At 44.8% G+C, this 23,631-nt stretch overlaps 1 protein-coding gene across 2 annotated transcripts in view; it reads right to left on the minus strand.

Moving 5' to 3' along the window:
- LOC141157482 (uncharacterized) overlaps positions 1-23,631 on the minus strand; it is a 40,740-nt gene that overhangs the window by 13,733 nt on the left and 3,376 nt on the right. Inside the window, exons 2-5 of one of the 2 annotated variants that reach the window (XM_073644828.1) lie at positions 17,733-17,845; positions 15,310-15,348; positions 8,610-9,845; positions 5,512-5,708 (exon numbers count right to left, since the gene is read on the minus strand). In XM_073644828.1, the coding sequence (XP_073500929.1) occupies positions 5,512-5,708; positions 8,610-9,845; positions 15,310-15,348; positions 17,733-17,805 (1,545 nt within the window). In that variant the 5' untranslated portion in view covers positions 17,806-17,845. Of the gene's footprint in view, positions 1-5,511; positions 5,709-8,609; positions 9,846-15,309; positions 15,349-17,732; positions 17,956-23,631 lie in introns of those variants that run through there. The other variant, XM_073644827.1, reaches the window with a different exon arrangement.

A 23,631-nucleotide genomic window follows, 5' to 3' on the forward strand; every position in this document is an offset into this window, starting at 1 on the left:
TGCCATCTGGGCGATGCAGCACCGGGGCGGAAGAGAAGGCCTGTTTAAGGGAAAGAAAGGCCTCCTCTGCTTCGGGTGGCCACTCTTTGGGATTAGTACCTTTACGGGTGAGCGCAGAAATTGGGGCCGTCCGGGAAGAGAAGTGTGGTATGAAGAGGCGGTAGTAGTTGGCGAAGCCCAGGAAACGCTGAATGGCCTTCAACCCCTCCGGTCGGGGCCATTTCTCGATGGCAGACAGTTTCTCAGGATCCATTTGAAGGCCGGTCTGAGAGATAATGTAGCCCAGAAACGGAAGCGAGGTCTGCTCAAAGAGGCACTTCTCAAATTTAGCGTAGAGATGGTTCTGCCTTAGCCTGAGCAGGACCTGACGAACGTCCCTCCGGTGAGTCTGGAGATCCGGAGAGAAGACCAAGATGTCGTCCAGGTACACCACTACGCAGGAGTAGAGAAGGTCCCGGAAGATGTCATTGACCAACTCTTGAAAGACGGCAGGAGCGTTACAGAGACCAAAGGGCATTACCAGGTATTCATAGTGTTGAATGCCGTCTTCCATTCATCCCCCTGACGAATACGAACCAGGTTGTACGCCCCACGAAGGTCCAGTTTGGTGAAGATCCTAGCCCCCCTCAGACGATCAAATAATTCTGGAATGAGCGGAAGGGGGTACTTATTCTTCACCGTGATCAGGTTTAGGCCTCTATAGTCTATACAGGGACGGAGAGAGCCGTCCTTCTTTTTGACGAAAAAGAAGCCTGCTCCCGCCGGGGAGGTAGATTTCCGGATGAATCCTCTGGCCAGATTCTCCTCAATATATTCGGACATTGACCGGGTCTCAGCAGCGGATAAAGGATAGATACGCCCACGGGGAGGAGTAGTACCGGGTAGCAGATCGATGGGACAGTCGTATGGTCTATGTGGTGGTAATGTCTCTGCCTCCTTTTTATTAAAGACATCTGCATAAGACCAATAAGGAATCGGAAGTCCAGGTAGATTAGCTGGGGTAGGAGAGGGACGGACGGGATGGACGGGAACCAGGCAGGTTTTATGACAGTCTTGTCCCCAGCGAAGGACCTCTCCGGTTTGCCAGTCTAGCACGGGTGCATGTCTCTGGAGCCAGGGCAGACCTAGCAAGAGGGCGTGAGAGAGTCCAGGCAGAACATGAAAGGGGATACTTTCAGAATGCAGCATTCCCACCTGCAGGGTAATGGATTCGGTGATGAGTTGAATGGGGCGAGGTAAGAGGCCCCCATCCACGGCAGCGACAGACAAGGGTACAGCCAGAGGTTTGGTGGGGATGCGGTATTTCTCAACCAGGGACTGTGAAATAAGGTTCCCGGCTGCTCCAGAGTCAAGTTGGGCTAGTTCGAAATAACGGTTCTCCCCGTAGATGATCGAAACTGACAACAGCAGGGATGGAGAGGATTTATTCTTGTCTAGGTGGACCTCTCTGAGCGAACCTAGACACAGGCGTTTCCCGACCTCTCCGGGCAGGCACGGATCCGGTGCTCCTTACTGCCACAGTAGAAGCAGCTCCCCTCGGCACGGCGTGAGTCCTGACGGGTTTTGACCATCTTGGTCTGGTCGACCTGCATAGGCTCAGGAGAGTGTACCTGGGGAGAGATGGAGGGAATGACGGGTTTCTGGAAAGTAGGAGCTAAACGTGGAATCCTTCTCTCACGGGTGACCTCTTTGGCACGCTCCTGAAACCGTAGGTCAATTCGGGTGGCAAGAGTTATTAAGTCATCGAGAGTGGTAGGAATGTCCCGACCGGCAAGTTCATCTTTAATACGGCCGGACAGACCCTCCCAGAAGACGGAAACCAGAGCGTCGTTATCCCAGGCCAGCTCCGAGGCAAGGGTACGGAACCGTATGGCATATTGGCCCACGGTGAGACTCCCCTGACGGAGGCGTAGCAACGATGATGCAGATGAGGTCTTCCGTCCGGGTTCGTCGAAGACTTTCCGGAAAGCCGTGAGAAAAGCAGGCAAGTTGGACACCAGGGGGTCTCCTCTCTCCCATAGAGGATTCAGCCAGGCCAGGGCCTCCCCGGTGAGATGGGACATGATGAAGGCAATTTTGGCCCGGTCGGAGTTAAACTGGTAGGACAAAAGTTCAAAATGCAGGGTGCACTGATTCAAGAAGCCCCGAGCCTGGACGGGGTCGCCTCCGAAGCGAGGAGGTGCAGAAAGCCGGGGTCCGGGGTAGGATACCATAGTATTAGTGAGCAGCGGAGCCGCCGGATTGCAAGATATGGCACTGGCGGAGGTTGTTGGTGGATCAGACAGAGTGTTCAGGCGAGTATTAACATTCCGCAGGTGACCCAGGATGGCCTCCTGTTGGGACCTCTGACGGGACAGTTCAAGAGCGAGGTCCGAGAGCGAGGGAGCTTGGGTGCCACCGGGTTCCATGTCCCGAGCAAACTGTAACGGGTCCGGGAGGCGGACTGTAACGGGTCCGGGAGGCGGAACCTCTGAGCTACTATACAAGGGGGCGGCCCTTGTAAGGGAGCGGGTGGCAGTCTCTGGGTGAACGGACAGGGAGTTACGGCAAGTGATCAGGGCAGTCTCTGGGTAAGGGGTAGGTACGACCTGTGATGGCAGAGCCTCCGGGTAGGCTAGCAGGCAGGTGGTAGATGTGTGCTCCCAGGTGAGCAAGCGAGAGTCTCTGGAATAGCAGGTGGTCACGGCACGTGACGGCGGAACCTCCGGGCTGGCAGGCAGGTAGGTAACGGAGAAGCGCTCCCAGGTGAGCGGGCAAGAGTCTCTGGAATAGCTGATGGTCACCGCACGTGACAACGGGACCTCCGGGCTGGCAAGCAGGCAGGTAACGGAGATGCGCTCCCAGGTGAGCGGGCAAGAGTCTGGAGTAGCTGGTGGTCACAGCACGTGACAACGGAGCCTCCGGGCTGGCAAGCAGGCAGATAACGGAGAAGCGCTCCCAGGTGAGCGGGCAAGCTGGTCCATAGACAGACTGACCGGAGTAGTAAGGCAGACCGTCGGACCTCAGGCAAGCAGGCAGGTAGCTGATGTGCGCTCCCAGGTGAGCGGGCAAGTTGGTCCTTAGACAGACTGACCGGAGTTGTAAGGCAGACCGTCGGACCTCAGACTGGCAGACAGGTAACAAGTATTCAGGCAGGAATCAGGCAGGTAACTGGCAGGTACTGGCAGGTAACTAGCAGGAAACTGGCAGGAAACTGGCAGGAAACTGGCAACGGTACCTGAGGGCTGAAGCACAGGTGAGACACAGGTGCAAACAACATTGCTCGGGCACCTCCATTTTGGAGGAGGTGCCTTATATATGATGAAGTCCTCCGGCCATTGGCCGGGGACTCTTTAGGGCGGCGCGCGCGGCCCCTTTAAGAGGAGGGGAGCGCGCGCGCGCCCTAAGCACAGGGGCCGGGAAGGAGCGCGCGCTGAGAGCAGAGCAGGAGGAGGACGCCGGGACGGAGCGCGCGCTGACAGCAGAGCGGGGGGAGGAAGCCGGGCACGGAGCAGAGCGGTGAGAGGAGCAGCGTCCCTGCCTAGCAGAGGGCAGGGACGCCGGCACTACACTTTGTGCAGCAGGCCTTCATGGTAAAATAGCTGCTAGGAAACCACTGCTAAGGACAGGAAAGAAGCAGAAGAGACTTGTTTGGGCTAAAGAACACAAGGAATTGACATTAGACCAGTGGAAATCTGTGCTTTGGTCTGATGAGTCCAAATTTGAGATCTTTGGTTCCAACCACCGTGTCTTTGTGCGACGCAGAAAAGGTGAACGGATGGACTCTACATGCCTGGTTCCCACCGTGAAGCATGGAGGAGGAGGTGTGATGGTGTGGGGGTGCTTTTCTGGTGACACTGTTGGGGATTTATTCAAAATTGAAGGCATACTGAACCAGCATGGCTACCACAGCATCTTGCAGCGGCATGCTATTCCATCCGGTTTGCATTTAGTTGGACCATCATTTATTTTTCAACAGGACAATGACCCCAAACACACCTCCAGGCTCTGTAAGGGATATTTGACCAAGAAGGAGAGTGATGGGGTACTACGCCAGATGACCTGACCTCCACAGTCACCAGACCTGAACCCAATTGAGATGGTTTGGGGTGAGCTGGACCGCAGAGTGAAGGCAAAAGGGCCAACAAGTGCTAAGCATCTCTGGGAACTCCTTCAAGATTGTTGGAAGACCATTTCCGGTGACTACCTCTTGAAGCTCATCAAGAGAATGCCAAGAGTGTGCAAAGCAGTCATCAAAGCAAAAGGTGGCTACTTTGAAGAACCTCGAATATAAGACATATTTTCAGTTGTTTCACACTTTTTTGTTAAGTATATAATTCCACATGTGTTAATTTATAGTTTTGATGCCTTCAGTGTGAATGTACAATTTTCATAGTCATGAAAATACAGAAAAATCTTTAAATGAGAAGGTGTGTCCAAACTTTTGGTCTGTACTGTATATATATATATATTTTTTTTTTCTGGTTAGCTAATAAAGGTATCACTCCGAGAATACGTTTGTCATTTTTGGGCATAAAAGTATTTACATCAATTTTTTCGGCTAACACGGTACCACAATATAATTTGTTATTGTACATCAGAGAATTGTGCTATGTTTCATTGATTTTTTTCTACTATGATAAAGCACTGCTTTAATCTAGAAGCACCTCCGTTATATAGTGATGTACATAGGAGCCATATGGCGGCATAGTACAGTGCAGGATCAGAGACTCAAAATCTAGAAATTACTAAATCAATATGTGATGATATCAATGAAAGAGAAATATGTAAATGATGAAATAAACGTCTTCTCTTGGTGTGCAAATTACTCATGTATTGCTTTGTCCTTTTAAAGTGGTTTTCCCATGAACAAAAGTTAATTTTAATCCATAGATTTTGGAATAATAATAATTTCCACAATTGGATGTGTTTAAATAAAATGTTCCTGTGCTGAGATAATCTTTAAAATGTGCCCCTGCTGTGTACTGTGTAATGGCCGTGTCTGACCGTGCAGGAACATGGTCTGATCATACCACATCTCCTGGGCAGAGGAGGAGAAAAAAGTGTACAGACAGGACAGCAGGGGATCGCGGATTATTCTTTATTTGAAGTAAAACATTGTTTAAAAACAGGCAGGGAAATGTTTTACCTCTCAAAAAGTATCAGCTGCGATCCTGTGCTGTAATGTTTGTATACTCGTTTTCTTCCTCCCCTGCCCAGGAGCTGTGGTATGATCAGACCATGATCCAGCACAGTCAGACACAGCCACTACACAGTACTCAGCAGGGGCACATTTATAAGATTATCTCAGCACAGGAACATTCTTTTTAAACACATCCAATTGTGGAAGTTATTATTATTCCAAGATCTATTGATTAAAGTGAACTTTTGTTCATGGGAAAACCCCTTTAAGCTTCTCCTCATCATGCAGATTGGTATTTAGAATGGTGTATATATTGGTCCATTTAGTAGGTAAGCTAATTAATTCAATTTTTTTTAAGATTTCTATATCTCTATATTTGGAAAACCTACCAGGACACTGGAGCCACATCTGGTGAATGGTATCTTGATGAGGTAGTGATCCTTCTCCTCTTCTGCTCGGCACAGAGGGTCCTTGAGATGAATATCAATTACATCTAGATGAGCCCCCGATACCAAGCTGTATGGTAAGATGTACTCCGCAACATCCGGTAGACAACGGATCAAACTTTCCGGTTCCTGCGGTGATTCTGAAATAAATGCAAAGCAGAAATATGTATAAAAAAACTCACAAAACGTAAAGAAAGACACTGGTAACATATTAAATTAAAGCGTTGAGGTCTCAATTACTCCTCATAATCCACTCTGTATCCTCTGTCCTCCAGCGGACATAGTTTATGCGGCGTTTCTCATTTTCAGATACCTTTACAGGAAATAATCTAATAGAGGGAGTCCTTAATTTAAGACTCTTATCTAGTAACCTTGAGATCTACACACTCTCCTAACATGTCTTTGTATTCCATAAACGCTCCACTGATGATAATGTGAACTGTGCAATACTTCATTTCTCCTGCGAGTGTGATGTTGGGAAACTGAACACTTGTTACCAGATTCCTTTACAGATTACAGTTGATTGCTGGAGATCACAGCGGCCGGATAACCTGTTAGGGGTTTTTTCTTACAAAAATGGAATTATGTTAAGTGGAAATCGCTTTTATTTAGGAATACAAATAGTGTGGGGGGGGGGCAAATTGACAATGGTTTTATACATTTATATACCATCTTTGTTTCATATACCGTTTCTGTTTTCAAAACATAATAAATCTAAAGAATATTAGTGAAATATTTCAAGAAATAGCATTTTCAGAAGGGTATGTAATATACAGTTATATGAAAAAGTTTGGGCACCCCTATTAATCTTAAGCTTAATGTTTTATAAAAATTGGTGTTTTTGCAACAGCTATTTCAGTTTGATCTATGTAATAACTGTTGGACACAGTAATGTTTCTGCCTTGAAATGAGGTTTATTGTACTAACAGAAAATGTGCAATCTGCATTCAAACAAAATTTGACAGGTGCATAAGTATGGGCACCTCACCAGAAAAGTGACATTAATATTTAGTAGATCCTCCTTTTGCAAAAATAACTGCCTCTAGTCGCTTCCTGTAGCTTTTAATGATTTCCTGGATCCTGGATGAAGGTATTTTTGACCATTCCTCTTTACAAAACAATTCCAGTTCAATTAAGTTTGATGGTCGCCGAGCATGGACAGCCCTCTTCAAATGATCCCACAGATGTTCAATGATATTCAGGTCTGGGGACTGGGATGGCCATTCCAGAACATTGTAATTGTTCCTCTGCATGAATGCCTGAGTAGATTTGGAGCGGTGTTTTGTATCATTGTCTTGCTGAAAGATCCATCCCCTGCGTAACTTCAACTTTGTCACTGATTCTTGAACATTATTGTCAAGAATCTGCTGATACTGAGTGGAATCCATGCGTCACTCTACTTTAACAAGATTCCCGGTGCTGGCATTGGCCACACAGCCCCAAAGCATGATGGAACCTCCACCAAATTTTACTGTGGGTAGCAAGTGTTTTTCTGGGAATGCTGTGTTTTTTTGCCGCCATGCATAACGCCTTTTTGTATGACCAAACAACTCAATCTTAGTTTCATCAGTCCACAGGACCTTCTTCCAAAAAGAAATTGGCTTCTCCAAATGTGCTTTTGCATACCTCAGCCGACTCTCGTTTGTGGCGTGCTTGCAGAAACCGCTTCTTTCGCATCACTCTCCCATACAGCTTCTCCTTGTGCAAAGTGCGTTGTATAGTTGACCGATGCACAGTGACACCATCTGCAGCAAGTTGATGCTGCAGCTCTCTGGAGGTGGTCTGAGGATTGTCCTTGACTGATCTCACCATTCTTCTTCTCTGCCTTTCTGATGTTTTTCTTGGCCTGCCACTACTGGCCTTAACAAGAACTGTCCCTGTGTTCTTCCATTTCTTTACTATGTTCCTCACAGTGGAAACTGACAGGTTAAATCTCTGAGACAGCTTTTTGTATCCTTCCCCTGAACAACTATGTTGAATAATATTTGTTTTCAGATCATTTGACAGTTGTTTTGAGGAGCCCATGATGCCACTCTTCAGAGGAGATTCAAACAGGAGAACAACTTGCAAGTGGCCACTTTAAGTAGCTTTTCTCATGATTGCATACACCTGGCTATGAAGTTCAAAGCTGAATGAGGTTACAAAACCAAAAAAAGTGCTTTAGTAAGTCAGTAAAAAGTAGGTAGGAGTATTTAAAACAAGAAAATGATAAGGGTGCCCATACTTATGCACCCGTCAAATTTTGTTTGAATGCAGATTGCACATTTTCTGTTAGTACAGTAAACCTCATTTCAAGGCAGAAACATTACTGTGTCCAACAGTTATTACATATATCAAACTGAAATAGCTGTTGCAAAAACACCAATTTTTATAAAACATTAAGCTTAAGATTAATAGGGGTGCCCAAACTTTTTCATATAACTGTAGATAGAATCTTATATAGCTCTTCATATACTACAAAATATATCCAGACACATGAACAATTAACAAACACACCTCCTAATGTTCATGGGAGAACATTAATAAAAGTACTCCAGAAATATACACAATAAAAACCGTATTGTGTAATGTAAAAATATACAAATATATAATAAAAATTATTACTTACTGTATATTTATTGAGTACTTTTATTGATGGTCTCCCAAAAATATTAGGAGGTGCGTTAGTTAATTGTGCAGGTGTTTATACTCTCCCGTATATAATTATGAACCATGTAAGATTTCAGATTCCTAGAGAACCAGCTTTGTCTATATTATATATTGTATAATTTTTACAGTTCCCATGGATCCTGTTATCCATCCATAGCAGCAGACTCAGTCTTTTACCTCCTAGAACATTCGCAGCTTGAGCTTCCCATATTCTTAGAAAGATGTCATGATAGGAGGACATGGGGAAAATAAACCATCCTGAGTTGCAAAAGCAGGGATCTCATTTTGATCATTACTACTCCCCTTATCTCACTATCTGTTCATAATATTAATTTATTCTATGTTAAAAATAATGCCATTTTTATACTATTGCAGTGTAGAAGATATCTCACCTGGGTATGGCCAACTCTCACCCATTGAATATCCATAGGAGGCATAGCTTCCAGTGCCAAAAACATAAAGTGTGAATGTGGAGGTCTCGTGGTAGATCTCATGCTGTCCTTCTGTGTTATCCAATGTGACCTGTCGACCGATAAAACCATTGAATTCTTTCCTGGTCGTTAGGTAAGAACTTAGTGATTTTCCATCCAGGTAGAACTCCAAGTCTGAAGACACTTGAGAAACGATGAGGATGAAGTTGTCAATTAAAGACCGTGTCATAAACTTGTAATATCTTTTTCCCAGTAATGATGGTGGGACGGTGGTAAGAAATGGATCATACGGGTATTGTAAATTAGGTGAATGTGCTTCATGGAATAAATATGAGACCATCACAGGTTTGGTGGCATTGATGAGGAGGATTTTGTCTACAGTGATTCGGACATAGGCACCTTCCTGCAGACTATGATTGGTGGCACCTCCTGGGCTATCAATTGTCACACGGGTATCTGGACTTCCCGCAACTATAGTGATGACATCCTGAGTGTGGGTGAAGAATGGGAACACGGCAAAGACATTGCCCCAGTTCTTCACAGGATGGAGCTGATCCATGAGGTGGTCACAAGCAGAGTTACTTCCCTTATAACAGGTATGTCCGGCAAACACGGCCACGGGGGCTGAAGATGAGATTCTGGTTCCCGTGAGGTCATCAGAGCTTTGAAACTGAATGACTTGTTGGTTTTCCAGTGACAACGTTAATGAATCTTCAGTTTTGTAAGAAATCCCATTATACGTGATGGATCCCGAAACAGTAATGTGCACCTGTACTTCATGTTCAAATCCATTGGCCACCACAAACTGTCCACTGGTATTTGTAGGCTGTGCATGTTTTCCACCCCCAGGAGTTATTATATAGTACTCCATACCCAGGTCTTCTTGTGGCAGACAGGTCATAGCATCACTGCTGGTGACGTGATTGTGGAATGCTAATACAGATATGGCCACATCGGACGACACTATTATGACCTTGGAAGTAATGTCCTTCTCCTTGATCATATACGTGTGGTCCAGGTTTACCAGTCTACTACTGTCCTGGGGAACATGAACTGTCTTATTGAAGAACGGCTGAGACACCGTCACCGTGACCGTAGCGGCTTCATCACAGGTCACAAGATACAAATGGATACTTGTTGATGGGTATGCAAAGTAATTTTCCATGAAAGCAGTTGCAAATTTTCTTTGTATCTGTCCTGATGTAAAAAGGGAAAAATATCTGGTAGTACAGACATAAATTGTGAACATTATACAGGTTAAATAAAATTTGAAAAGTTCTTTGCTACTTGTAGCCGCCACTAGTGGGAAACTAGGAGCTTGCTGCATAAATTGGCATTATTGAATTTAACAGTTCAGAGTAAGCCCTGTCTAATGGTGATAGCAAGCAGGCAAAATTGTAATATTTCACTCTATACCTATTTTTTTTATTTAATGTCAATTTTTAGGGTCTTTACAAAGGAAACGTGTCCAAAAGGATCCCCTGGGGCATGTCTTTAGGTTGCTTTAGTCATTACCATGTTTCCTTGGTAAAGACTATAAAAACTGTCACTAAAAAAATAGGCACTAAATAAAAAAAAAGCATTAATTGAAAGTTTTTTTTTAATATTATTATTATTTCTTTTTAAAGCACCATTATTATTTCCTGGGTGCTGTACATGTGAAAAGGGTTTACATACATACTACATACATATATCATATATATAATTAATATAATTATATATATTACTTATTATATTATTTATTACTTATAATTACTTATAATTAAATATAAGTAAACATACTGAGAGACTGGTACAAAGGGGAGAGGACCCTGCCCTCTTGAGCTCAGGGGAGGAGGAAGTAGGTCGAGGGGGTTGAAGCATCTCCAGTAGTAGGGAGGTGACAGGGTGGACATTGCAGGCTGTAGTCTTTCCTCAAAAGATGAGTTTTCAGGTTACTTCTGAAGGTTTCAAATGTAGAAGACATTGGGATGTACTGAGGCACTGAATTTCAAAGGATGAGGAATGCTCGGGAAAAAGCGATTGGGTGAGGAACGTGCAAGAGTGGAGGAGGAGAGGTCTTGTAACGACCGGAGATTACGTGTGGAGAAGTGTAGGGAGATTAGTTTGAAGATATATGGAGGAGACAGGTTATGGATGGCTTTTGTAGATCAGTGTTAGTAGTTTGAACTGGGTCCATTGGGGAATTGGGAGCTAATGAAGGGATTTGCAGAGGGGAGAAGCGGAGGAATAGCGAGGAGAGATGGGGATTAGCAGGGCAACAGAGTTACTGTAAATACGGACTGGAGAGGTGTGAGAGTGTTAGCAGGGAGGTCACAGAGGAGGATATTGCAGTAGCTGAGATGGGAGATAATGAGGGCATGCACAAACATTTTAGTAGATTCAGGGTTGAGGAAAGGATGGTCTCTGAAAATATTTTTGAGTTGGAGACAGTTGGAGGTGGTAAGAGCTTGGATGTGCGGTGTGAAGGACAGGACAGAGTTGAGGGTCACTCTGAGGAAGCGGACTTTCGGTACAAGGGAAAGCGTCATGTCATTTATTGTGATAGATAGATCAGAGTCAAGTGGAATGGAGGAAAGATGATGATTTCGGCTTTATCCACATTAAGCTTTAGAAAGTGTGATGTGAAGAAGGAGGATATGGCTGACAGATACTCTGGGATTTTGGACAGCTGAGAGGTCACGTCTGGGCCAGAGAGGTGTATTAGTGTATAGATTAGGGGTGCCAAATTCATTTTCACCGAGGGCCACATCAGCATTATGGTTGCCTTTAAAAGGTCGCTTGTAATGGTAAGGGCTCATGCAAACGTCCATGTAATACGGTACGAGAAAGGACTGCAATGCACGGACTAGCCATGGGCTATAAAAGAGCTGTACCTGGGTAGTAGGGCTATAAGACAGCTGTCCCTGGATAGTAGGTCTATAAGACAGCTGTCCCTGGGTAGTAGGTCTATAAGACAGCTGACCCTGGGAAGTAGGGCTATAAGACAGCTGTCCCTGGGTGCCAGACCTCAGAATCCAAGACGGACTGTTCCCTATGCTAAGTATTGGCTGCATCTGCTGTGATCCAGAGATGGAACTACACAAAAGTACTGGCTGCCGACTGCGTTCACTTTTTTGTGCTGGCTGACTGCGTTCACTCAGTTTCAAATACTACTAAGCGCCGGCTGCGTTTGCTCATATTTCAAAATAGCACCGCTCTGCCCCCTCTGCTAACCACTGGCTGTGTTGACGTAGAATGCATACAGTACTTAGAAGAGGAGGTGGTGCTAGCACATGGGGTGGATGCCATCTTAGATTTTTGAGTTCTGGTGCACACTTCCACACTGTTCCAACTGGCTCTCCATACGGAGAAAATGGAGAGCGGGTCCTCTTGTGTGCTGACCTCGTATGGCCACATAAAATGATGTGGGGGGCTGGATTCAGCCAGCGGGCCTTGAGTTTGAATACTAAAGATGCTAGTGGAAGCTATGAGACTTTATGATGAGTTGTCCCAGGCAATAAGTATAAATAGAGAAGTGTAGGGGTCCCAAGACAGAGCATTGAGGGACACTGACAGAGATAGGGTGGGGTGAGGAGGTCATATGGAAATGGGAGACACTATATGTGTGGTTAGAAAGGTATGAGGAGATCCAGGAGAGGACAAGGTCTTCAATGCCAAAGGAGAAGAGGATTTGAAGTAGGAGGAAGTGGCCGGCTGTGTAAAAGGCAGAGGACAGGTCTAGAAGGAGGAATATAGAGAATTGTCTATCGACTTTGGCGGTCAATAAGTTGTTTTTAAGTTTGGTTAGGGCAGTTTCAGGGGAGCAATGAGGACAAAAGTCGGATTGTAGGTTGTTGAACAGTAAGTTGGATGAGAGGTGGGAGGAAAGTTTAATATGGACCTCTAGTAGTAGTGGAGGTGATGGTCTGCCCCTGATGCTAGAAGGGGTTAAAAGCATGTTCTCGAAGTTAGAACCCTCTGGGTCTGCAGTTTTGCCTAGGTGGGGTTAACTCAGTGCTAGTGTCAAGTGCAGGAAGTGAGCACAGTTAGTAGTGTGCAGTACTGCAGAAAGTTAACAGGCTCCGTAGAGGCTGCTAGGGTAGACATGGGCCTAGTATCCCGGACACTGGATCGCCAGAGAATCCCTCCACAAGAATCCCTTTAGCCGGCTTGGGAACCTCGAGAAAGTCGTTCGGGGCACATTCTGTCTGCAAGGCTGCAGAAGAAGTCAGGACTCAAGCTCTAGGAGGTGGAGTGAATTGGGATCCAGATTTACTGTCATTGGTGAGGCAGAATCTCTAGAGCTAGGGAAGAAAGCAACATAGATGCTTCACCTAAATCTGGAACCAGGGCTGAAGTTGTATCCGGTACCTGGGAGAAAGATGACAACCCATTGGGCCTTATCCTTTATACCTGCCTGTAAATATTGTAAATACTGCCAGTTACCAAGTAAAGTTCTGGTTGTTTTTATGAACTCTGTGTCCTCTGAATTGATTGCTCACCTGGTTCCAGAAGAAGTCCTGGAGTCAGAAGAGGCCGACTGGCCAGAAGTAAGTGGGAAACACCACATGCACAGCAGCACACCAGAGAGAGGATAAACTTTGTCTGTAGGGTGCCAAAGCGAGCATGGGCGGCAGCTCGCCCACGACTACCTCTTTTGAGCACCTTACAGACCTGCTGTTCAGGGATTTTTGAAGTGAAATTGAGAAGTGACATGGGACGATAGTTGCAAGTTGAGGTTTTGCCAAGGCAAGGAATGGCTTTTTCAGGACAGGTGTGATTGTTTCATTTTTGAAAGCAGAAGGGAAGACACCAGAGGTCAATGATAAGTTGAAGTGATGGGTTAAAGCTGGGATAAGGGTGGTGGTGAGGTTGGGAAGGAGGTGAAATGGGATTGGATTAAGTGCATAAGTGGTGAGGTGCGACTTGGAGAGAAGATTAGTAAGCTTTTCTTCAGTGATGGTGGGGAGGAAGGTTAAGGAGGAACGTCATTATTCTATTATATGGACAGTTATAGTGTTTGCACATTAAAGTTTTGTTCGATTTGGTCACTCTTGTTATTTAAATGTATGGCGAAGTCTTCTGCTGAAATAAGGGAAGTTAGGGGGGTAATGGTGGGAAGAAGAGATTAAAAGTGTTAAATACTTGTTTCGGGTAATAAGATAGAGAAGATATGAGAGTTAGCAGAGGTAAGGGCCGACTTGAATATAGCCAGAAACTGAACTCCTCGTGTTTCCTCCCTCCACTAACCTACCTGTGCCCGATATTGCTATCTCCGTGCGTGGCTCCACCATTACTCCCCAGCAGCACGCCCATTGTCTTGGGATCATATTTGATTCAGATATTTCATTCACTCCCCACATCCAATCACTCGCTCGCTCATTTCATCTACACCTCAAAAACATCTCTAGAATTCGACCTTTTCTTATCCTTGACTCTGCAAAAACTCTTACTGTTGCTCTTATTCATTCTCGTCTGGACTTTTGCAACTCTCTACTAAACTCTCTCCTCTCCAATCCGTCCTGAATGCAGCAGCCAGGATCATATTCCTTTCCAACCGCTACACCGATGCCTTTACCCTGTGGCAGTCATTACACTGGTTACCCATGCGCTACAGAGTCTAATATAAGCTTATCACTCTCACCCACAAAACGCTTCATGGTTCAGCACCCCCCTATATCTCCTCCCTCATCTGTGTCTATCACCCTACCCGTGCCCTCCGTTCTGCTAATAACCTAAGACTAACATCCTCAATAATTTGAACCTCCCATGTCTGTCTCCAAGATTTCTAACATGCTGCACCAATTCTCTGGAATGCACTACCCAAACAGTTTGATTAGTCCCCAATACCCACAGTTTTAACCGTGGCCTAAAAACATAATTCTTTAGACTGGCCTATCGCCTCCCCACACTTATCTAACTATTGTTTTGCCCTTACAAAATTTTCCTTCAAAACAGAATTCTCGTATCATCTGTTCTCACTGTCCATGCACTTAATAGACCTCTGTGTCTATGCTGTACACATACTGGATGGTGACCGGTTCATGCAGCTTTATGTGAATACCCTATTTATTATATTGATGGCCGGACCGGACAATACAAACACTTTTTACCATTTATCTTTCGTGTCTCCCCTATTTCCTCATAGCCTGTAGCTTGCGAGCAGCAGGAGCCTCACTCATGGTATCTGAGTTGTATGTTATTCTTTAATGTCTTTATTGTCTGTACAAGTCCCCTCTAAAATGTAAAGTGCTCCAGAATATGTTGGCGCCATAGAAATAAAAAATATTATTCTTATTATTATTAATATAGAAAATTGCTTGTTTGAATGTGGTTAAAGCTTTCTGTGAGTGTGTTTTCTTACAGCGCCACTCCGCAACTCTGGACGCATGGCACGGCTTTTTTTCTGAGGTTGGTGTGCCAGGGTTGTCATATATTATCTGTTTAGTGTTTAATATCGTCAACATTTTCAAGATCTCTGTTAGCTGTCTGAGTACATTAAATGTAATTGTTTATATTCCGCACCTAAAAACTGATTATAATCATATACAACTAACAGAGATGGATAAATGTGTTATTAATAGGGTTTTGAGATAGATGATAGATAGATGATAGATAGATAGATGACAGATAGATAGATTTTGTACATGGATACATACATATTTTATCCATACTCTACCTGGTTTTAAAGTGCATTTCTCAGATCCCAGGGCGGCTTCTGTAAAAGGAAAAGAAAATAACTCCTTGTCAGACCAGGGCCATGCATGGAAATAATGGGGCTGCTTAGAAAAAGTGCTAATTGGGATGCCTCCCTTAAAAAAAATATTTGGACAAGTAGCTGCAGATTCATGGCGCATAGGTGCAGACACAAAATGGTGAACCTTCAAACTTTTAAAGACAGAGAACGACATGTAATGCGGCATTTACACAGTAAATGTGTCCATACTGAAGTTCCTTAGAATTGACATCCACTACGATAACCCTTTTATGGCCCTCAAAGAGAATGATGCTCCCAAAACTGCCCATTGTATAGTACCCCTATAGTGAATTCCCCCACACAATATTCCCACACAGTACCCCACACATGCACCATATGATGCACCCACAGTGTCCCCACACACTTTATGAGTCCCCACCACAACCCTCTAAAATACCATACGATCTCCCACCCACTCTATCACACACATTGCAATGCCAACACAACCCTCCCACCATAAAGCATGATGGCTCCGCATCCCTCCCATCACACAGTATGATGGTCCAACAGTGCTCCTTACAGACAGTATGATGTCTTGACAGCCCCTAAATATGGTTTTATGACCCTATAGCCCCCAAACATAGTATGATACCAGCACAAACCCCCACACAGTATGTTGTCCCCACAGCCTCCACACAGTATGATGTTCCCACAGCCCCCCACACACAGTATGATGTCCCCTAATTCCCATACACAAAGAATGATTTATCCACAGTCCCTCATACAGTATGATTTCCCTACAGCCCTCCCCACACAGTATTATGTCCCCACAGCCTATCATAAAGTATGATATCCCCACAGCCCCCACATGGTGTGATGTCCCCACAGCCCCCACACACAGTATGATGTTCCCACAGCCCCCATACACTATGATGTCGTCACAGCTCCCAGACATAGTATGATATCCCCATAGTCCCCACACAGTATGATATCTCCACAGTCCCCACACAGTATGATATCCCCACAGTCCCCACACAGTATGATATCCCCACAGCCTATCACAAAGTATGATTTACCCACAGCCCCCCACACACAGCATGATGTCCCCGAATCACCATACACAAAGTATGATGTCTCCACCATCCCTCATACAGTATGATGTTCCCACAGCCTGTCACAAAGTATGATATCCCCACAGCCCCCCCCACACACAGTATGATGTCCCCACAGTCCCCCTCCACACACAGTATGATGTCCCCACAGTCCCCATACACTATTATGTCCTCACAGACCCCACATGCATAGTATGATGTCTCCACAGCCCCCCACACAGTATGATGCCCCTAAAATCCCAACACAGTATGATTTCCACACAGACCCCCACAAGAATTGACTGACAAATTTTAGTTGCAAGTCTGTTTTGGGAAAGTTTTGTAGATGGTTCTTTTAATTTATACATTTTTATCTATTAAATACTCAAGTAAAATATGTTTGACTGCAAAAACAAAATTGGAACATTCCATAATGTCATATGATATCATAATTTCAATTTTGTAAATCTCCACATCCTCGGAACCGTTCATCTGTAAATATTTAGTATGATTGGTCCTGTTCTACAATTACAATACTCCCAATCATAAAGGGACTGATTCTAACAGCAGAAGTATATTAGGGAGCTGATAAAATATATAGATTTTTTTTGCTATTTTTCTGTTGGCACAGACATTTTTGTTTTAATGCCATTATTTAAGGGGAAATGTATTTATTGATTTTTAATACTAATCATTAATTAAGGGGTTGTCCATTAGAATTTTTTTAATTTAAATTGTGACTACAACAGCCATGTGTTATTATTACCCATCAGAAAAGGAAGAGTGAAATCTGGCGGGAACACGAACAATTTGCAGGAATCTGATAAGCATCTGTTTTTTATTATTATTATTATTATTATTATTATTATTATTATTGTTATTATTATTATTATTATAATTAATTTTACATCACAACTGGGCCCATTTTTTACATATAAATGTATACATTTCTAAAAACTTTCCAAACTAGTAGAATTTTCTTAACGGTTTATGGTTGAAAAATTCATTGTTTTTGACCGCCTCGATGTTCACAAACCCTAATCCTGAGACTGCCGTAGTCAGTAAATGTGGCATTTTGTGTAAGATTTGGAGAAATCACTTGTTCCATTACTTGTGTTGAGATAGTAACATTGTTCTTGCTTCATTGGTTCCAATCTTTATCAATAGCAAAACATTTCCAAAATTTTGCTAATAAACCAAATTTACAATTGAGGTAGGGTGTGAATTATTTTTACTGCAACTGTTTAATTCTTCAGTCCCATTAGACTATCATTCTAGAAATTATAATGCAGAAAATAAATGAAATATACTCACCCGCATTGGAGAAAGCTTGAAGTAGACCCCAAACAGCATAAAGGAGCAAAATCTTCACCGAGTGACAATACATCTCGAAGAATCAAATGAAACTGTTATCAAATCTCCAGGAGCTTAAATACAAAGTCCACAAGTGTCTCATTAGATTCTCGATATAATTATGAGGAAAGCTGGCCATTGATCATATTACCTTTGGTATTCATTGCGTTCTACTGAACCCCACCCCTCTTATAGTGTGCAATTTAGTGCCAAATTACACAGTGTACATGTTACCATAGCACACAGTTCACAAATAACACTATCCCATCAATGTCTTAGAGAACAAAGCTGAATCCAGTGCAGCTAACGTCCTTTACATTGGACAAGTGTGAATCAGGGGGTAGGTAGTTGTAGGTGCCAGGATCATCATTAGTGACTTGTAGAGTTCCAATCTCATAGACCCTCAACAGTGATCATGAGTCATGTCATATTGGCATCAAGATATAATGTATAGCAAACAGAAATGGTCAATGACCTCATAATTTTGCAGGTGGTTTTACCTTCAGAATTGTGCAGACATTGGCCACCATATGCAGGCATGGTTTTAGAAGCCGCCATAGATCTCAAACTCAGTGGAAAACAGCAAAATCCAATTAAAATGTCCCCCCAATTAAAATACTGCCATCAAAACAAAGCTATTAGAATACTGTAAAACGGTTAGTCTACGCGTGGTCTAGTTCGCCACTTGAGGACAACGCAGTGGACTCAGCAGGGTCCGATTAGAATAGAATTATACCCAGAGTAGTGGTATAATTTGTTAAAGGGGTTGTCCACTACTAGGACAACCCCTTCTTGAGCTAAATGTTTGGCCCCGATAAAATAAAAACACTTATACTCACCTTCCGTGTCAGTGACGTACCAGCTGTGTCTGCACTCGCGGTCCTGGATCTCTCACGCGGTTGTTGTGGCACGTGACCCCGGCGCCCAATCAGCGCTGGCGTCACTGTCTCAGCCTTCTGTCAAATTGAACATGAAGAGGATGTCCGGGCTGCTGCTGATCTCTGACATCCTCTTCATGTTCAATTTGACAGAAGGTGGGGACAGTGATGCCAGCGTTGAGTGGGCACCGGGGTCACGTGTCACAACAACCGCACAGGAGCCCCGGGACCGCAAGTGCCGACACCGCTGGAACGGCACCGGCAAGGGCGGTGAGTATAAGCTTTTTTATTTTATGGGGCCAAGCGTGGGGTATGACAAGGAGTTGTCCAAGTAGTGGGCAACTTTTTTAATGAGCACAAAATCATGGCAATTTCACAACAGACTGAGGCACAGAGCTTGGCAGTTACACATCATTGCTAAGGCACAGAGCTCGGAAGTTACACTTAATAGTTCTTAGCACAGGACTTAACTGGTTGGCTCGACCCCAGACTCAAGTTGGACTTGTAATCACCCATGATACCGACTTAAGGCTGGAAATGGTCCACAAATACACACAATATCATTATCAAGGGTCTCCTTTATTCATGGAGCATTCACTATAACTGACCCAAGAGAATCAGCACGATTCAATTGAAAAAGAAAGATATTCAGCTTAGTGAGTTCAGTCTATCATTGAGGGCACAATTTTAACAATTACACAACAGCACAAAAGGCAAAGAGCTTTGCAGTTACAAATCATAGTACAGTCATAGTCCAAAAATTATCAATTTAAGTAATTTGTGATCAGGCAGAGCATTTTGTGCAGAACACTAATTTAAACTGATGGTGTCACTGTCAGAGGTAACATGATTATGTTGGGGCAATTCAGTGCAGCTGCAGGGCCAGGACATGTATGGCGCATGGTAAGTATAACTTTCTTCCATTTTTAATGCCTGTATAATAAACATCTATTATTGGCAAATCAACATGCATCAAATAATATTGCATTTCCTGGCCAAATTTGAGTGAATTTGGCAAATATGAATTTCGGCACATTTATTCATTTCTACTGCAGTGCTCTTCCCAGAAGCCTCATGTCCCATTTGTGTCCTCAGATCTATGTAAGGAAGTGGGAGACTTCTGTAGTTGAATGTACAGTGAAGCTGAAAGAAATGAACACTGCCATCTAGTGGTCAGAAATTATAAGAAGAGGAATGAAAATAAAGCAAGCAGGAACTGGAAAATGAATGTGTGTTGCTGGTAGGACGAAGAAGCAAGGGAGGCAAGGTCATGTGACAAGCTGTGCCGCAGTAAGAAAATATAAAAGACCCTGAGGCCAGGGCAGAGGATAAGTCATTGCCTGGACCTGTGTCAGGTCAGATATGCAGTGATAACTGAACTAGCTTACACTCACATCCAAGAGAGTTGAGAACAGCAGGACGAGATCTCTGACCCAGTGTTACGCTCGCGCTCAGACTGTTTACCGTGAGTGTGAATCATGGTCCTACTGTGCCATGGACCGAGGAGTGCCTGGAGGGGCGTGACTAAGTGCCACTGCCAGACTGACGTTGGATGCACGGCAACTGACGATGCCGTGATCCAAGGAGAGCCTGGGAGGTGGCAACCAGATGCTACACCAGGGCAGATCTCGGATACACTGGCAGGTTTAGCTGGTATACAGATTTGCACTGGCAGGTGCTGGCAGGTCCGGCTGATATACTGCTAAGCACTGGTAGGTGCGGATGAGTTCAACTTGTATATAGATAAGTACTGACATGTGCGGACGGGTCTGGTATACAGGCAGGTACTGGCAGACACGGCTGATATACAGACACGGGTAGAACCCAGTTCAGACTGGACGGACAGGCAGGGAACAGTAGACGTAGACAGGCAGGGAACTGCAGACACGTATAGATAGGCAGGGAACCGCATATGCGGACAGGCAGGGAACTGCAGACGCAGACAGGCAAGACAGGACTCTGTTCACAAGGAGTAGACAGGGTCAGGTTCACACAGGTTCTTCTCACGCATCAAGGAAAGGTACGGACAAGACAGACTGGAACAAGTTCCTACAGGGTACTTACAATGAAGTACGGAACTCACTAAACACTAATGTTGCAAAGCGACAACAGATTAAAGATAGGCACTCGTTCAGACACTGCAGGTTTCAGAGATATCTACAGGTTCAGACACTGCAGGTTTCAGACACAAGAGGTGAATGTAAAGATCCAGACACAGATACAAAACAGGTTCAGGGAAAGGTCTCAATTCAAACAAGAACTGACACAAAGTACAAACAGGTTCAGGATTCAGGCCTGGGTACTCAGCCCCCAGGGTGGCAGAAACAGGGACAGAAACAGGACAGGACATGGCAACTCAATAGTTGCACAAACACACTGAAAGAAAGTGTTGTTTAGGCACCTCCTTACAGGTGGAGGTGCTTTAAGTACCACGTGCCTCCCAGCCATAGGCTGGGGACACATTAGTAATGTGTGCACTGTATCTTTAAGCTGCTAATCATGCAGCCAGGAAATGTGCACAGCAAGCAGAGGACCAGGAGCTCACTGCACACAGCAAGCAGAGGACAATGAACTCACTTCACTGCACAGCTTGGAGTAGTGAGTAAGTCAGTGTCCCTGCATGGTGGGGGATGGGAAGCCATACAGGGATGCCGGCAGTGATGTTACACCCAGACTACGAAGAAGCCCGGTTAAAGGCAGGAAGCCTACTTCAAGGAACAGACCATCTTCTGACAGGTTAAAGGCAGGAGATATGGATGGTCATGTGAATGGGAAGTGTGGAAAGCCTTCCTAAAGAGATGTTCATTGAGCAGGAAGTGCAGGAAGCTTTCTTAAAGGGAAACAGACAATCCAGTGAGCGGTTAAAGGGATACGGACAATCGAGTGAGCGGTTGAAGATTCGGACTACCTGGTGAGCTGAAACCCGAAGACCTAAGCGACGATGCGGAGAAGACCCGGGTTGCGCTCTAGGAGACAGCGGCAACCGGAACGACACATTGGTGAAGTGTCTCATCAGTATACTGTTATGTTCTGCTACCAGAGCTAAGGAAAGAGAGGAGATCTGTCCCTACGATAGAACTCAGCTTTATCCCTACGATGTAACAGGGGACCTGATCCTGCGATCAGACCTGCTAAAGTCCTAAGCTAGTCTGTACGGAGACCTATAGATGTGGGGAAGGAATCCCTACAAGTACTAAGGACTGGGAGGAAAATGGGACACCTCCTAACAGAAATAGTAGCAGACAGACAAACAAACAAAATATATAGAACACTGAGGTCCGTAGACCAAGCAAACTAACAGAGTTAGATACAGAGCACAGACTAGCTAGAAAGTAGTTATACAATGAAGTCCAGCAAAGCCAGAAGGGCGGAGCAGGATTAAATAGGCCAACAAGGTCATGTGACCAGCAAAGGAAAAAACCTAAGAGCAAGGTTCTAACAGTACCCCCCCTTCTAAGAGGATCCTCCGGATCCCCTAGGACCAGGCTTATCAGGAAATCTCCTGTGAAACGCTCTGATAAGTCTGGACGCGGAAACATCATCTGACCTCACCCAAGAGTTATCCTCGGGTCCGAAACCTTTCCAGGCCACAAGATACTGCAAACTACCTCTATACCGTCTAGAGTTAAGGATGCGAGAAATTTCATATTCCCCGTCCTCCACCACCGGAGGAACAGAGGCAGAGGCGTCACCATCCGACACAACAGCTTTTTTTAACAGAGAGACATGAAATACCGGATTAATTCTCCAGGAGGTAGGAACCTCCAACCTAACAGCAGATTGGTTGACAACCTGAAGCACCTTAAAGGGCCCTACAAACTTGGGACCCAATTTCTTAGAAGGAATCCTCAACCGCAGATTCCTAGAGGACAACCAAACCATGTCACCAACAGCGAACAAAACCTCCTGTCGTTTCCTATCAAAGTAGTCTTTAGATTTTCTGTTGGCCTCCTGAAGATTACCACGCACATCCGTCCAAACTCTCTCCAAATCACCGGAAAAATTCTCCTCCTCAGGCACGGCAGATCCCAACTTGGAGAACGACCCAAACGACGGATGTCTCCCAGAACAACAAAAAAAAGGCGAACAACCAGCAGAAGAAGATGTATGATTGTTCAGAGCAAATTCAGCAAGTGGCAGAAACTCAGACCACCCCTCTTGATTGTCTGCCACAAAACAACGCAAGAACTGCTCAACATCCTGGTTTTTCCTTTCTGTCTGGCCATTAGATTCAGGATGATATCCGGACGAGAACGACAAATGAACTCCCAACCTGTCACAAAAGGCACGCCAAAAACGAGCCACGAACTGAGGACCCCTATCAGAAACAATGTCAGTAGGAACGCCATGAAGTCTGACAATTTCCTTGACAAAGGCCTTAGCGAGAGTTTTAGCGCAGGGCAGTTTGACGAAGGGAACCAAGTGACACATCTTGCTAAAACGGTCCACGACCACCCAGATGACAGTAAAACCCTCAGAGGGGGGAAGGTCAGTTATAAAGTCCATAGCCAAATGTGTCCAAGGAGCACTGGGAACCTCCAAAGGACAAAGCAACCCCGCAGCAGGAGTATGTGAGGACTTAGATCTAGCACATATAGTACATTGACGCACCCACTTAATGACTTCCTTCTGCCATCCAGGCCACCAAAAACTGCGACCCACCAGTCTCTTGGTCTCAGAGATTCCGGGATGACCTGCCAACCGAGATTCGTGACACTCAACAAACAAATCTCTCCTAAAGGTCCCAGGCACAAACAACCTCCCATGCGGAGTGTTAGATGGGGCATTCTCCTGTGCTTTAAGAATCTCATCTTCCAAAACGGAGTCCAAAGCAGCTATCACAACACCTTCTTGTAAAATGTTCTCCTCTTTCTCAGCACCGACTATGGGAGAAAAACTGCGAGACAAGGCATCCGCCTTAACATTCTTAGTACCAGGGATGTAAGTAACGGAGAAATTAAACCGCGAGAAAAACAGTGCCC

This window comes from Phyllobates terribilis, unplaced genomic scaffold (genome assembly GCF_046119375.1).
Source record: "Phyllobates terribilis strain yellow unplaced genomic scaffold, ASM4611937v1 Scaffold_8__6_contigs__length_399053987, whole genome shotgun sequence".
In the NCBI taxonomy this organism is placed as follows: domain Eukaryota; kingdom Metazoa; phylum Chordata; class Amphibia; order Anura; family Dendrobatidae; genus Phyllobates; species Phyllobates terribilis.